Genomic DNA, 17,783 nt, shown 5'->3' with positions numbered 1-17,783 from the left:
ACTTTAAGATCTCAAGCTACATGTATTATTGTACCCATATACAACATTTTACATTAAATATTTAAAACTATATTTCGTTACTATTGAATATAGCTGAGAATGTTATTCTAGCAAATTAAAGATAAATTATACAGAAGTTTTGTCACATACCCGTACTGCTTTACAAACTACATATAAATGATTTGGCATGGCCATGCATATATTTTGATCTGATGTCCCCCTGCACTAGCTTAAACACATGCAAAATGTTAACACTACAGTCAATGGAAAAAGAATTCTTAAACACAAAAATCTTCTTTTTGTTTCCTAAACTATTCTTAATTTGGGTATGTGATAATTAAAATATTATACAATATTTGTGTAGCTTCATTGCTAAATTTATTGAACTTGGAAAATTAAGTAGTATTATGCTCACCAGAAACTTGCATAATATAATTTTATTCAAGTATTTTAATAAATTCAGTCATGAACCTACACCTATATCAAGACATTCGAAAGTTTTCATATGGACATATAGGCAAAATTAACAAGAGGGCCATGATGGCCCTGAAGTCGCTCACCTGTATATAGGCCCCCCCCGGAGCGGGGCCAGTTTAAACCCCAGGGCTTTTATTTGAACAAACTTGGAAGACACCCATTAGAAGATGTTTCATGCTAAACATCTAAGGTGTAGCTCGTTGGGTTTTTTAAAAGAAGATTTTTTAAGTTTTTTCTTTACACATATATTTAAAAACAATGACACCCCTGGGGCAGGGCCAGTTTTTACCCCAGGGCTTTTATTTGAACAATCTTTGTAGACACTTACTAGAAGATGTTTCATGCTTAATATCTAAACTCTAGCTATTCAGGTTTTTTCGAAGAAGATTTTAAAGTTTTTACTATACACATTTAAGGAAAATCATTGTCCCCGGGACAGGGCCAATTTTGACCCCAGTGCTCTTATTTGAACAAATTTGGTAGACATCCATTAGAACATGTTTCATGCTAAATATCTTAGCTCTAGCTCTTTGGGTTCTTCAAAAGAAGATTTTTAAGTTTTTACTATATTCAAATAGGGAAAATCAATGACCCCCCGGGGCGGAGCCAATTTTGACCCCAGGGCTTTTATTTGAAGAAACTTGGTAGACACCCATTAAAACATGTTTCATGCTAAATATCTTAGCTCTAGCTCTTTGGGTTCTTTAAAAGAAGATTTTTTAAGTTTTTACTATATGCATATAGGGAAAATCAATGACCCCCCGGGGCGGGGCCAATTTTGACCCCAGCGCTTTTATTTCAACAAACTTGGTAGACACTCACTCGAAGATGTTTCATGCCAAATATCTAAGCTCTAGCTCTTATGGTTTTTTAAAAGAAGATATTTAAAGTTTTTTCTTTCGGTTGCCATGGCAACCAGAGTTCTGCATGGAATTAAATTCTTTGAACAATTTTTGAAGGTGACCACCAAAGGAACATTCCTGTGAAGTTTGGATGAAATTGGCTTAGTGGTTTATGAGGAGATGTCATTTAAAGTAAAAGTTTACGGACGGACGACGGACGACGGACGGACGCCGGATGGACGGACGCCGGACGAAAAGCGATCACAAAAGCTCACCCTGTCACTTTGTGACAGGTGAGCTAAAAATGGTTCAAAAGAACTTTTTTAAACTTGGCATGTTGTTAAAATATGATAACAAAAACATTTAAAGCGAAAAAAATTTTTAGGGGGGGGGGATGTTTGTCACCGTTTTTGAGTCATCTGCCCCTGAATTTGACTTTGTTAATTCTTTTTATATGTCATTATGAAAACTCCCTAAAACGTCTTTAATACAATGTATCCATTATGTATAAATGTATGCGACAAATATTGTGTTGTGTAATGAAAATATCTAATGACATAAGGAACTTGTGTATTTGGAAAGTATGATGTGTATTAAATACTGTGTAATGAAAAGACACTATGTCAACATAAACATGTCTCTGAGTTTTATGCAAGATGTGTATTCTTAGTATGTCATAATGTGTAATGGCAGAATTTTATGTCATTAGAAATAATATGTCATATGGTAATGTGTAATGTTTACATTGTATGTGTATAATGGTGATGGAATATGAAAAGTGTGTAATGAAGATGAAATATGCCAAAAAAAATTGTGGAAACAATGTGGAAATCATATGAGCCGCGTCATGACAAAACCAACATAGTGGGTTTGCGACCAGCATGGATCCAGACCAGCCTGTGCATCCGCGCAGTCTGATCAAGATCCATGCTGTTCGCTTACAAACCCTATAACAAGTAGAAAACTGATAGCCTACAGCATGGATCCTGATCAGACTGCGAGGATGCGCAGGCTAGTCTGGATCCATGCTGGTGGCAAACCCACTATGTTGGTTTTGTCATAACACGGCTCATATTGCGATATGAAAATGTCAGAAAAAATCAGCCTGATGTCACGTCTGTTTACGTCGCAGAACAAATTTTCCCTTCTGAAGTTGATGAAGATACACCTTAATCTTGCTACTATCTGTTGTTTTCCTGATCCAGATCTGAAATTTTGTAAAACAAAATAATAACTTGAACAGACCTGGGGTAATCACTAATCGTAATCATCGATTTTTTAATTTATTACATGATTACACTGTAATCATCATGTAATTGATTACCATGCTCAAAATTGATTACATTAATTGTAATTAATCAATTACAGCTTAAATTCAGTCTGTAATTATGATTACAATTTGATTGACGTTGATTACTTTCAGATTTTACATGAAACTATTGAAATTCAAATGATTTATTTCACATGTTACAGTTTAACTAAGGTAGTAAAAATATCAAGTGAGACATTTTAAGGCATCACTCACAATGAAGAAATAAGTTTTAATCCATACAGTTAACAAATTCTAACTGAAAGATAGACATCATTGTTTGGCTGGTATTCTTACCAAAATGTCAAATCATTGGATTATGATGTCTTTGAATTTCCTAAAGAAAATCTGGAAATGTGACAGCACAGTGCAAATTGTGCCCTAAGAAGATAAATGGAGACACTAAGTCACATTCAAATTTCATTACCCACATAAAGGTATGTTAAATTTGTTTTACATATTTTGGTTAAACCATTTTTAAAAAGTTTCAAACACTGTAGATTACTTCTTTACTTTGTATATTCTAGAGTTTATGTCAGATGCATATTACCATATTTTAATTATATGCAAACAGTTATTTTGTATGGTGATAGACAATGTGTCTATATTATAATGCATACTGTTGAAGTGTTTGTAAAAAAAATTGATAATTCTTTGTAAAGTCTATTGTCTCTTTGAATTCCCATATAAAAATTTATTGTTTTCACACCTGTTTTAACACCTGTATAAAGCATACTGTACAATTGACACTTTTTTAAAATTTCTGTTGCAGAGAGTTTATTATGAAACCTACACCAAGAAGACTGAGTACCATTCCTGCATCATTGGCCCTTGTAGAGCGTTTGTTTAGTGTTGTGGGTAAAATTTCCGTCCTGATAGATGCAGTCTGACTGACAGACGGTTTCATGAACTTATGATGCTAAAGTGTAATGCTAAAATATGATAAAGTGATGTGACAGTAACTAAAAGTGTGTTAAAATGATGACTGATGATGAGCTGGAAATCCTTTGTGTATATAATGTATATAATGTAAACTAGTATATTAAATAGCATTAAGAAACTTTTGTTTATAGTTATACATGGAATGTAATCAATTATCAATCAATTACTTTCTAAAAGTAATTGTAATTTAATTGATTACAGAGGTAAGTCTGAGTAATCAATTGTAATCAATTACAATAAAATCTGAAAGTAATTGTAATTAAATCAATTACTGATCAATGTAATCATCCCCAGGTCTGAACTTGAACTAAATACTCTGTCAAAGTAATATGTACAACACTTTCAGCATAATACATAGTGACTTGAGGTTACAAACCAAGCGAGCGTTTCACTAACATTCCATAAGCTTTGCTTTTCTTTTTCATAAATTTGGACTTACCCAAAACGTAAAATTAGGTTAGTTGCGTTTCACTAAACAGAACGCGTAATGAACACCAGTTTTAAATGAGCATAATTTTACATTTAACTTACACAAATGCATAGCTAAGAAAGTTTAGTGAAACGCAAATAAATACGTAAGTTCTGCTTAACACAAAAAGTTAAGATCAAACTCAAGTTACGATAATGTAAGTATGTTAATGAAACGCAACAAAAGTCCTTTACTCCCCAAGTCCTTTTCTTGTAAAGAACATATGGCAACTTTCAAGTTTAAAGCAGTATGCCCTCAGATTCATGCTAAATTTGGAAAATGTATTCAAATGAAAAGTATTTTGAAATGAATAAAAATAATTAATTATACATTGCAAATAGTGCTTACAATCCAATTTAAATACCAAACAAAGTCAAAATATGCAAAAATATGCATGGGCAATGCAGTAGAAATATGGTGATAAATACTGCAAAATCATCCATTCTTACATGACTCGCATTATTTCTATTAAACATGGAAGAAATGAAAGTGTGTATTAATTTATAATAAAATCACTGTTGACCTTCTATATTGAGACACGTAATGTAATCTAAATCATTATACATGTGACATAACCACTAAAAATGCAGTGCCCTGAAAATTAGTAAATAAAGAAATCAGGCACAATTTAGCTTCATATCAGGTAAGGCAGCATTTATTTGTAGAAGTTGTCTTAGAATCAAAATAATATATCTGAATTGTTGATTTTATTGCTTGATAAAATCACTGTTTGTTGTTCAGATGGGCATCATTATATCACACAGGCCACTCCCTTGTAATATAATTCCTCGCATCCGAACTCAAAAAAAGTGATTCTATTGAGCCATAAACTCAGTGTTTAGGATATATCATTTCTGAAATAAACAAATAGGCTTGATTTATTCATTTCATCTTTTTTCATGTTTGAAATATTGAATTTTTAAATCATTAAATTGAAATATTAATGTAAGAAAAATAACACATAAATCAAACATACCTCTTGAGTACCTATAGCTGTAATTACTCCACTGAACTTGCCTGTTTCCTTACATTCAACAAACACTGGCTGATTCCTATGGAACCTATTAAAAATATAATATATTCAAAATATTTCATATACCAAAATGTTACATTCTTTCCTCAAGAAAGAATTACAGGCATACAGAAATGTGTATTAAATTACATCAGCTAAATACCAGGGATGATCCAGAAATAACCAGACTTTTTCTTTAAATTATTTATTTTTGTATGAAGTCTGTACCAAATAGGACAAAAAGATCAAAAACCAACACAATTTTAAATATCAAGACCTGGGGCCTGTTTCACTAAACTTCTTATGAAAAAGTTGTTTGTAAGTCTTTTGTTTGTTTTGGGTTTTACGTCACATCGCCACAGTATAGGTCATATTGCGACGTTCCAGCTTTACTGGTGGAGGAAGACCTCAGGTGCCCGTCCGTGCATTATTTCAGGCACGAACGGGTACCTGAGTAGAACCAACGACGTTCCGTAAGCTAGCTGGATAGCTTCCTCACATGAAAGAATCCAAAGGCCCTGTCGGGATTCGAACCCACAGAGGTGAGGGGCAAGTGGTTTGAAGTCAAAGACCTTAACCACTCGGCCACGTTCGTAAGTCAAAATCAAGTATTGTCCCTGATGTTTTCATTCATCACCAGATTCTGCCATGCAATGTCTCATTGGAATCGTCTTACAAAGACCATTCAAATGAGATGATACATGGCAGAATTATACAATTAGTTACTACTGTACAAACAACTTTAAATTTTGACTTACGAAAATAATGTTCGTAAGAAATTTAGTGAAACAGGCCCCTGTTTCTCAATTTAAGCTTCATCAGGACAGCTTAATATAAAACCAAAAATATAATGGGCAATAAATGCCAAATAAGAATTGTTGTGCTAAATCAATTAGGTTACGACACAATTTACTATATTTCTTAAACTGCTTATATATCAAATATTTGATGGTGAAAATGATACTTTATATCAAAAGCTAATTGTATCAAAAACAGGGTATAACTTGAACATCTCTTGCAAGGGGGAAAAAAACAAGCTCTGTCACAAGCAGAAACAAGAGGGCCATGATGGCCCTGAGGTCGCTCACCTGTATATAGCCCTCCCCCCCCCCCCCCCCCCCCCCCCCCCCCCCCCCCCCCCCCCCCCCCCCCCCCCCCCCCCCCACCCCAGGCCAATTTTAAACCCAAGGGCTTTCATTTGTTTATTTGAACAGACTTGGTAGACACCCATAAGAAGATGTTTCATGCTAAACATCTAAGTTCTAGCTCATTGGGTTTTTTAAAAGAAGATTTTTTAAGTTTTTACTATACACATATAGTTAAAAAAAATGACATCCCTTGGGCAGGGCCAGTTTTGACCCCCCAGCTTTTATTTGAACAAAATTTGTAGATATTTACTAAAAGATGTTTCATGCTTAATATCTAAGCTCTAGCTATTTTGGTTTTATCAAAGAAGATTTTTAAGTTTTTACTATATGCATATAAGGAAAATCAATGACCCCCTGGGGCGGGGCCAATTTTGACCACAGGGCTTTTATTTGAACAAACTTGGTAGACACTCACTAGAAAATGTTTCATGCTAAATATCTTAGCTCTAGCTCTTTTGGTTCTTTAAAAGAAGATTTTTTAAGTTTTTACTATATGCACATAGGGAAAATCAATGACCCCCTTGGGCGGGGCCAATTTTGACCCCAGGGCTTTCATTTGAAGAAACTTGGTAGACACCCATAAGAACATGTTTCATGCTAAATATCTTAGCTCTAGCTATTTGAGTTCTTTAAAAGAAGATTTCTTAAGTTTTTACTATATGCACATAGGGAAAATCACTGACCCCCTGGGGCGGGGACAATTTTGAACCAAGGGCTTTTATTTGTACAAACTTGGTAGACACTCACTAGAAGATGTTTCATGCCAAATATCTAAGCTCTAGCTCTTAGGGTTGTTTAAAAGAAGATATTTAAAGATTTTTCTTTCGGTTGCCATGGCAACCAGAGTTCTGCATGGAATTAAATTCTTTGAACAATTTTTAAAGGTGACCACCAAAGGAACATTCCTGTGAAGTTTGGATGAAATTGGCCTTGTGGTTTATGAGGAGATGTCATTTAAAGCAAAAGTTTACGGATGGACGGACTAGGGACGAAAAGCGATCACAAAAGCTCACCCTGGTGAGCTAAAAATGACATCTCTACAACCAGCACATAATGCTAGATAATTTTTCTCAATATAGTATTTGTTGTAAAATCACTTATAATTCTGTAAATTGTATGAAATTCTTATTAACGTGTAGAACTGTATGTAATGCAGCGTGCATGACTATTCTAAGAACTCGACAGTAAGGAAAGGGGCATTACTTTGTAAAATGATAACTCACAGTTATGGGTCCTGTGACCATCATGCAAGATAATCACAGAGAACAAGAGTGTGAAATTTCAATTCATTCTCTCAAATAGTTTTGGAGTTACCTGGTTGCGCACAAAAACCTTAACCAATGCGTGATGGCGACTCTGACGTGAGTACAACAACTCGCCCCATTCCTTGAATAATCATGCTAATAGTAGAGTCGATGGATATCACAAAAAAAAAAAAAGAGAATAAAAATAAACAATGAAAATGTTACCATCTCTTGTCATAATATAATCGCCCATCGTCAATTTTAACGTCTGCAACAATGTCAAATGGTCCTATGGTGGGTATGGGTTTACGACCAAGAGGTTTTCCACCAACTTTGTTGATAATCCTAAGATCATCCATTATCTCGCTCTCGTCTAAACAGAAACTGATCTGAGGTACGAAATGTTAAGGCTGCATATATATATATAATAGGTAGAAAAAAGTTTTTATAGTTCAGGTTTGAACACTTGACTTGCTGGATTGTCTAAATGGATTTGTGCACATTCTGCTATGTATTGTTTAATTGTTCGGATATGATGATGAAAATTTAAAGATAGTCAGCCAACAGTAAAGTCCGTCGGTAGAGGTGGCTATAAATTGACGACAAAGGATTAAAAATGTCAGACAAGATTTTGTGGTTCAAATTGGAAAAATTTATTCCTAAAACAGATATCCAAGGGATAGATATTCTGATCTGAACTTTAAACAAATGTCAGGTATATAATTTGTTTTTGCACATTCTACCATATTTTAAATGGTTTAATTTGATTAGATTAATTATATCCCATATAAATTCATGTCATTTTCTCTGATACTTTTTGCTTACAGTAACACATGAATTTACAACTTCATTCATAAGGGTAAAATGATGTTATCCTTAGAGTGCAGATTCATTAAATGCCCTGAAATGATATAACATGTATTCTTAAAATGCAGTTCATTTATAAAATGCCCTGAAATGAGGTTATCCTTAAGAGCCTAGTTCCTTCAAAAAATACCCTGAAATGATGTTATTCTTAAAATGCACTTCATATATAAAATGCCCTGAAATGAGGTTATCCTAAAAACACAGTTAATTCATACATTGCCCTGAAATGATATTATCCTTAGAATACATTTAATTCATAAAACACCCTGAAATGATTTTATCCTTCGAGTGCATGACATTCATAAAATGCTCTGAAATGATGTTAACCTAAGAAGAACACAGTTCATTCAAAAATGCCCTGAAATGATGTTATCCATAGAGTGCAGTCTATTCATAATTTAAAATGCCCTGAAATGATGTTATTCTAAGAACACAGTTCATTAATAAAATACCCTAAAATGACTTTATCCATGGAGCACAGTCCATTTATAATTTAAAATGCCCTGAAATGATGTTATCCTAAGAACACAATTCATTCATTAAATGCCCTGAAATGACATCATTTAAGAGCATGCTTCTCCTCACTCACCCCTAATTCTCTCAAAAACCTTCAATAATATTTTCTGCAACACAAAATAATTATCAACATAAAAGGATATAGAGTATATCAGGAGAAGGTTTCCGTCTTTTCTCAGGTATCGGTACAGGCTCGTTGGGACGCCGTCTTAATTTCCTCGTTGAAATTGGTTTAACTTCCACTGTATCTGAAATAAATATATTTCCCCATTTCTAGCAACAATAAAATGTATAAATCTGGTTAGATTTATAACAAGTTAAGGCAATACTGTGTCAACCATATTTAAATAGCTGTCAGCATTATTTACAAGGTATATTATATTGTATCAATGAAAAATCGGAAGAAGTCATCTTTCTCTCCAAGAGTAAAAATGAAGCTTGGAATAATTCTACATACATTTTAAGGAATAAAATTAAAAATAATAAAGGGTTTCCACTTATTTTTATACTTGGTTTATTACCATTTTCATATATATCATTGTGAAATGGATGTACAATTATACATTCATATATAAATATGTTACTTGTTTTGATGAATTTTAAAGTCACATAGACACATTAAAGGTCATATGGCAACTTTCCAGCTCAAGTGGTGGAGGAAGATTTTCAGGTGCCCCTCTGTGCATTATTTCAGGCCTAAGCGGCACTTAAGTAGAACCATCAACATTCCCTTAAGCACATGGATTGCTATTTATATTTAGAAATCTGAACATTGTCTCTGATAAGTTGATTGATAAATCAATATCAAATTAGAAAAATCTTACCCAACCACATGGATTGCTGTCTATATTTAGAAATCTGAACCTTGTCTAGGATAAATTGATTGATAAATCAATATCAAATCAGAAAAATCTTACCAAACCACATGGATTGCTGTCTATATTTAGAAATCTGAACCTTGTCTAGGATAAATTGATTGATAAATCAATATCAAATTAGAAAAATCTTACCAAGTGAAGTGGACAGCAAGAAGTTACAATGACCGCCGGTCAGCTCTAGTTGGCTTCTTTCAGACTCAATACTCCTCTTCTTCTCCTCTAGATCAGCTATCAAACTTTCCTTCAAGTCAATTTTCTTCTCCTTTTAAAATATACAACACAATTTGAATAATAATTTTTTTTGAGAACCAAATACATTGAATACCAAAGTAAGTTTTAAGAGTTTACTATTTACTAGTTCCAGTTCCTCTCAGGGATGTTGCACTTCTTCATTATCCCTCATGTACAGACTCAATCAAACTGAGTCTGCAATTTTCATGTATTTTTTTCTGATTAATTTAATGCTTCCGAGGGATCACATTCTTTTTCCATTTGGAATTATGGTATGTTCTTTTTAACTACAAACAAAAATGGTTTTGCTACAATGATATTGTACTTTTATAAAGATATCCTTTGAAATTTTCAAATATAAAATCACTGTCTTCTGAAAAGCATGTAATAATTATCACATAAACCGCAGTACAGAAGGGTAATAAAGTCATTCAATAAAAACAATATTACACTAGTGTAATAATACTTTGGCATAACATCATTTGGGTTATATATAAACATAGGGTTAAAGCGCTAACATTAGCGTTACACTATAGATGCGTCAATGCAAAAATGAATCTTTTTAACAGTTAACTGTTCATATTTTATATATGCGCTAAATCGAATATTATATTTGTGTAGATTTAATCCTTAATTTATTCAACTCGTTTTATAAATATAGTATTAAACCTACACTCATTCAATATCCTCTATATAATACGAAATTTTTTTTTTGCTGTTTATTCATTTTTTTTTAAATTTTGCTAGGCTTGTTAGTTAATTTATAATAGCTTTGGTAAATTATTCGCTCAATATCAGCTTGATACTTGAAAAAGGTAAGAAGACCTTACGCTAGAAGCAAGCGATAAACCTTTGCTGTCACAGAGGCCGGCCAGCCTGAAAATCTTTAATCTTACACACTGCCCTGATTTTATGTTAGTTTAGTTTATACACATTTATTTTAGTTTGTGTTGGAAGCTGTAAGTTTATCGAAACACTCTCGAATCCGTTCCTGGAACCAACCAGTACTAAGCAATTTCTGTAAAGTTTCTTGCTCAAGGAAACAATGGCTTGCTCCTGACAGGGGTTGAACCCATGCCGTCAGCAATCCTTAGATTACTAGTCCGACGCATTAACCAATTGGCCATGCCACCACTCTTATTTCATGATGTTTAAGGCCCCATTCCCCTCCCCAAGCCATATATATTTCCCAAGATTAAAAGTTGTTTGGGTTTTTTTTTTAAATGTTACTTGCCTAAAGAAGGATATCCATAACATTGTCAATGTTTTTAATAGATGAAAATTTACCTCAAAATCTTTTGCTGACAGTTTCTTCTCCTTTTTGTATTCTCTTTCAATAACTTCCAGCTAAAAATTGTATAATACAAGATGAAAATAAATTCTGTATTTATAGGAAAAACTTTTTCTGTTTATTGTATACATTTTTCTCTTTTTTTGACATCATAATCTGGAAGAGTTCTCCTTAAATTTTGTATATGGCTAAATGAAATTAGTCTGGCAAAAAAACAGGATAAGAACATTTACTCTAAACACATGACAAAAATATATATACAAAATGTATGGCTCCAACCTATAGAACAATGCGAGGCAATTTTGGGAATGAAATATGCACATTTTCTTAAATCTCAGTCAAGACTTAACTTATTCCCTCTGCAATGTATTTCTCATTTTTCATTACTCGAAAATAAATCTTTTCGAGAACAAACCTCATAGCTTACCTCATACTCTTTGAATACTTCCATAAGTTTAAGCCTCTCTCTATATTGCTGGTCGATTTTCTTGTTACGCTTCAAAAACTCGGGTAACGTTCCGTCCTCCAGTTGCTTGAGCTGCTTCTTTAAAAATGCCAGCTTATCTTGGTACATCCTGAAAAAATGGGAATGACCCTTAATATTGCATAAAGGTTAAGCCCTTCCTTGAATTTTGACAAATGCATTCAAAGTAATAGGGATTTCAAAATAAAAATACATATACAAAAATTGAGTTATCAACAGTTTAGAGCCTGGTTAATATGGATATTTATCTAGGCTTGCCGCTATACTAGTGGAAAAGGCTTAGAAGATTAAGGTTGTGTTGTATATATGAAGACAAGATTCTTACTACATGTATTATATTATTTTACTGTGGATATTCTAACACATGTTGTTCAGACAAGAGCTAAATCAGACAGGCACTTACAAACGTAACTTAAATAACAAGTAAAGGGAAGTAACACAATTACCTGTAAGGAATATTACTTAAAGAGTTATCTTTCTTGGTGCCTTAACGGCCTCTAGCACTTTTGCCAAAAGTATATGATATTACACCAGGTGATGAATGGGATCAATGCAAGAAATTGGTGGAGAAAATTTTTATGGATATTTTTTTTCATTAAAAAAGTAACACATCTATATTGCTACAGACTTCGAACAGAGTAAACACAATGTATATATACATACAATGTAAGTAATCTAATAATAAGTAAAATTTTAGCTGCGCCATGACAAAACCAACATAGTGCGTTTGCAACCAGCATGGATCCATACTGTTTGCTTACAAACCCTATTACAAGTGGAGATACTGATAGCGAACAGCACGGATCCCAATCAGACTGCATGGATGCTCAGGCTGGTCTGTATTCATGCTGGTTGCAAACACTGACACTATGTTGCTTTTGTCATGGCATCGCTCAACATTTTGTAAATGAAGGTTGTTTTTTCAAATGTATCAAATGACAAGATATAACTTCCTAAATGTGTAAGCAAGAGACTGCCAAATCTTATTGGAAGCAGTGTTTTTTTTTTTATATAACTACTACCCTAAAACGGTACTGTTCCCAATAGAAAATAAACATTAAAATTCCCAATTTCCAATGTTTAACCTCCCAAAATGGCTGTTCAGAATAACTACAAGGCCAAGTGATTTCTCTGAAATCATTTAAATCCAACATATTCATATAAATCACCACTCAATAGTTCTCCCTGGACAGTGAAAGCTGTTAGCTATCTATATTCATGATGACTAATCTTATTTATAGCTGAAAAAAATGCTTAAAAAAATTCCCAATTAAAGTCAAAATAACGCATTTCTCCCAATCAGTCTGGTACCGGCACCATTCCCAAAGTAGAGGAAAAAAAACACTGGGAAGTCATATTACATCTATTGGTAAAAATGGAAAAGCATTGCATTTTCAATGGATGTCAAAAGCCAAAATCAAGGATCAATGACGCCAAAACTTCCACTAATGGAAGTCCTGTTACAACACAATCAAGCTAGTAATAAGACAAGTACAGTATGAGCTTTGAATCGGTTCTGACTTAAATGTGTTAACATTTTCGAATATCTGTATTGTTTGTACATGGGTACAATCAGAACTTTCTCATATGCAACATTATTTATCTTTTTATATACATATTGTCTACAGTTACAAACAATTTATATGTTATGATTTACCACCATATGTTTTAGGCCAGAATATTTTACATTGTACACCACACCAACTTACTGTTCTTTAATTTCTGTATATTGGGTTTCCTGTTTAGCCACGTCTGTTTCGCTGGCATCCTCAGTGTCTAAAAATAGAAACAGAAATCAAAAATTCTCATAGCAGCCTATTTCTACCATTTGGAAAATGATAAAACACTATTAAAGAAATTGTGCAAATTTGCATGCATTGAATTGTCTCCACTGAAAGTTTTTAAAATGATAGGAATAACTAAAAAAATGAACAAGTTGCCTTAAAAAAAAATTAATTAAAACCAATATATTACCTCCAGTAAAAGATTTCTTATGATAAAAGACAAAATGTTTTAACAAAACAAGAAAAGTTCCATTTTTGATGAGTTCCACATTATTTCTGTTGAGAAACATTAAAAACCTACTTGTTAATGCAATGATTTTGAGGTTAGGTCAATTGTCATTGTCAATAACAATGTATTGTCAAATAACAATTCATTGTCAATAACAATGAAAATTTAATGTTATTTGAACATTTAATTGACGAGAATGGGACCAATTATGTTAACATAACAATAGTATTCAGACTTTTCCTATTTATATTTAAGTCTTATTTTATAAAAAGAGCACAAGAGTACGTTGCAACTTTAATTAATGTCATGAAAACAGCAAAAGGCGCAAATGCAGGAGAAACTAGAAACTATATATCGATATTTATAGATCTACTGACCTTTTCGAAAACCTAGCTTAACACAGTTTTCAGGGAATTATGGTGGTTTCGTCGAACTACCGGTTCAGCAAACTTAATTTATGAAGAGGTCCGAAAGTGGTTTCATTGACCTTATGTTATATAGTAATTTAAGGCAATGTAGACATGGTTCATATATATAAAGTTTTTATCATCAATATTTTGTTATAATAGAAACGTTTAAATCAAAGTTTTATATCTAATCTATAGAGTGGTGAATAAAGACTAAAAAACAGATTGTTGTTGTTTATTACATAGAAATCATGATGTATTCTCTGTAATAATATGCATGTGTCAATTGTTTATATAGAGGAATAAAGTATTTGTAATATGTATAATAGTTTATTACGTACATGGATTTTTTGTGTGTGTATATATTTAGATTATAAAATACATTGTTAATTCTTTCTCTTACATGTTTTATTTTTTCTTTGTATATATATTTTAACCTATAGCTCTTCAGCGCTTCTTATGTAAAATTCTTCCAAGTATAATTTCCAATAACCGTAAATTATACCATACCCAGACTATGGTATAATTTTCAGTTTTGAAGATCCAAGGAGTAAGTGTTTCTGGGCGGAGCTACAGGTTAAAACAGATACACCATTGGTGCGTTGACGATTTCTGGGTTTGAGTAAATTATACCATAATCACGTGACCTTTCTTATGCAACCTCACTCGACTTCGTCTCGTGAGGTTAAGGCATAAGAAAGGTCACGTGATTATGGTATAATTTACGCAAACCCAGAAATCGTCAACGCAGCAATGGTATATCTATTACATAACAATTTTATTCTGATTAAAAACATTGTTTCTTCTTTTTTTCAGCTCTTACTATTTGTGTATATATTTGACATAGATAATAAAAATATTGTTTCCATATTTTACAGACTTAACTTAATGTGTGAAATGTAATTTGTGTAAATTTTGACTCATTATTAGTTTTTCGGGTTGTACGTATATATATTTCTATGATGTTGTTTGTTCACTGAGAGCTTTTGTATTGTGTTATTATTTTATGTAAATATTACTATTATACTGAAGAATAGAATAAAAAATAGGTTAAATTTTCAATATCTTGTCTTTTATTGCATGAAAACGTGTGATAAACGACACATTAAGACCTGTGATAATTGATTATACAATAGATATTGTTCGCACTATATAAATTAGGTTTGCCGAAACCACTACCTGTTTTATTATATAAAATCAGTTCGCCGAACCGGTAGTTCGACGAAACCACTCTCACCCATTTTCAGGTAGGTTACGAATTTAGCTCTGGGGAAATACACCCATTGGCAATGAAGTACATATCACTATTATGTGATATTTCCATTTTTCTATAATTATTTTATCGTTTATGGAAAAACTTGAGGTGTTTGAAAATTATCAATGTTTCAGTACTAGATCTATCTATCGCAAATTTTTCCAAAAAAGTTATTTATAATAAAAATCTGTAAAATTAAAACAGTCGTCGTTGCATTGATCTGCCATAAGAAATAGAGATATTTTCATATTTTCTGCATAAACGAAAGAATGAAAGGATTTTTTAACGACTTCCCCGTTCATAGGCTTTGCCTAATTTCATATTAAATTATATAGCCGTCAATTATAATTTGGCATACCCCACCCACAGAAATTCTGACAGAAATTTTAGGTTCGTATACCTTCATCGGAACAATCTTTGTCAGTGAACTCATTACTATCTAGATCATCAAAATCTGGATCAGCATACATGATATTGAAATCTATTTAGACTTTTACACGATAAATGTTCAATATTTAGTTCGAAATTTCTGCAATTGTTTACGGTGCAAACTTCCTGTGCGCATAAGAATAAACATTTGTGAAAATAGCAAACGGCGGGGGGGGGGACAATATTGAACCGTACAAGTCCGGCCCCAAGTTGGTCTACTCGGCCCATTATTTTTATTATTATTATTATTATTATTATTATTATTATTAAGCACTTCGTTTTCTTCATTAACTTTTCATATTCAAGAAAAAATGTGTTCAATAAATCCGTGTCAATATTAACAAGATTATGAAGATATAATGATATCAAGCCTAGTAGCACATTAATCAGCCGTTGTAGTTAAAACTAGGGATTGAGGCTGCATATGTCTTGTCAATCTTTGTGGGCTTTGACATAAGATCGGAGATTAATTGCAACTATGCTATGGTATATCTTAAAAAACATGATGAGTCTACATTCCAATCTGTGATGTTCATACAGGGGATTGTCAGCCCAGTTCTTCCAGCATGGCTGTGACACTGGAGAGAGGGGAGTAATCCCTTTTACCCATCGTATAGCACATTTCTGGACCATCTCAATTTTGTCAATATTGGTTTTAGTGTACGGAGACCAAATATAGTTGATGCAAATTCAACTGTGGCCGGACCAGGGACTTATATCTTAGTTTTTTAACTTTATCGTTTTTGGTAATTACATTCCTTTCATTACAGCATAATGAAAAGGCGCCCGTGGATGATATCAAGTGTTGTAAGATAAAGCTCTATGCGCACTTTCGTTTTAATTTGATAGTATGCTGTAAATAGATATTGTAATGTCTATATGTAAAGGTCTTCCGCGAAGCATGTGCATATGATAGCCTTTTTGAAACCTTTAGTGATCTTTCTGTAGTAGTAAAATAAAATTGTTTTTATCTGATTTTATCTGATTTCCAGAAGTCGTCAAAAAAACCCTAGCTTTCTATATGTATTCGAAAAATAATGGCTGCAGTTAATCTACAATTTCCCATGCAATCTTAATTTCATCGTTAGCACTTCATGCTTTCTACGTATATTACCTGAATAATTAATATGCTTTTCACCAGAGCACTTTCTCTTTCTAATATTATATTACCATTTACTTACACTTTTCAATTGTTTTCTACTCCTGGATTATTCCGTTTGTGTAGCTTCAGAAAAAGTTCCTTCATGTTCAATCTCTACAGTATTGATATCCTTATTATCTTGGTAACTTACAATTTGATTTTGCTGGCGATATATGTTGTTTTCTCTAGGAGAGTTGGCATCACAGTGTCATTTCTCTAAATATTATTGCTTTCATTCGTACTATTACAGAACGACTACATTGTTTGACGAAGTCTAGATTTCAGTATATTTTTTGTATACAGGGCATGGATACTTTTGCATTAGTCCAGTCATAGGGAATATTACCGGTGGTCAGGGATTTTTGAAAGAGAACTGAGATTATGTCAACAATCTCTGCTCTCAGCTCCTTCAGGACAATTGGTCATATGTTGTCAGGACCGGCAGCTATTTTATCCAAATTATTTCACAATCGGTGTTAAGGTTTGGTTGTTCACTTTGATCTTAACAAGCATAAACATGCACTCCACCGCCCCTACGAGGAGTAGGAATTACGGACATTTCGGACCACGGACGTTTCGGACCAGACACTTCGGACCAGATTTTTTGGTCGTTTCGGACCAGATTTTGGGACATTTCGGACCATGTGATGGTCATTTCGGACCATGATGGAGACACTTCGGACCAGCACATATATTCCTTTTTATATGTTATTATTTGTTATTTCAGGATGTAGTTAATATATTTTCTAATAATAAATGCAACAAATATTTGACATTGTTATATTTTATGGTATTCAAAATGCATGCGATTATGACGTGTCCGACGAG

General features: G+C 33.0%; 1 protein-coding gene across 2 annotated transcripts; it reads right to left on the bottom strand.

Annotated features, from left to right (window-relative positions):
• Window positions 1-1,659: 1,659 nt before the first annotated feature.
• LOC132714034 (sin3 histone deacetylase corepressor complex component SDS3-like) lies at window positions 1,660-15,947 on the bottom strand. 2 transcript variants are annotated; one of them, XM_060696766.1, is made up of 10 exons: window positions 15,786-15,947; window positions 13,420-13,486; window positions 11,654-11,801; window positions 11,223-11,282; window positions 9,837-9,966; window positions 8,970-9,074; window positions 7,669-7,837; window positions 5,016-5,100; window positions 2,405-2,526; window positions 1,663-2,158 (listed from the first exon to the last, which is right to left on the bottom strand). In XM_060696766.1, exons 1-9 carry the CDS (start codon window positions 15,853-15,855, stop codon window positions 2,431-2,433), a joined length of 930 nt encoding a protein of 309 aa, XP_060552749.1. In that variant the 5' UTR covers window positions 15,856-15,947; the 3' UTR covers window positions 1,663-2,158; window positions 2,405-2,430. The 2 variants fall into 2 exon arrangements, with proteins under 2 accessions (XP_060552748.1, XP_060552749.1); XM_060696765.1 differs by having other exon boundaries at window positions 1,660-2,526.
• Between the last annotated feature and the right edge of the window lie 1,836 nt (window positions 15,948-17,783).

The sequence above is a fragment of the Ruditapes philippinarum genome, unplaced genomic scaffold, assembly GCF_026571515.1.
Source record: "Ruditapes philippinarum isolate M1 unplaced genomic scaffold, ASM2657151v2 ctg1941_1_1_1_1, whole genome shotgun sequence".
NCBI classification, from domain to species: Eukaryota; Metazoa; Mollusca; class Bivalvia; order Venerida; family Veneridae; genus Ruditapes; species Ruditapes philippinarum.
Note: the sequence above shows the minus strand (reverse complement) of the source record. Positions and strands in the feature narration are given on the sequence as shown.

Bases quoted from the DNA above. Each gene is read 5' to 3' on its own strand.
- LOC132714034 (XM_060696765.1), bottom strand. From the start codon at position 15,855: ATGTATGCTGATCCAGATTTTGATGATCTAGATAGTAATGAGTTCACT. The intron at 13,487-15,785 runs GTATACGAACCT...TTCTATTTTTAG, and splicing joins CAAAGATTGTTCCGATGAAG to ACACTGAGGATGCCAGCGAA. The intron at 5,101-7,668 runs GTAACATTTTCA...TATTTTTAATAG, and splicing joins TTATATTATGACAAGAGATG to GTTCCATAGGAATCAGCCAG.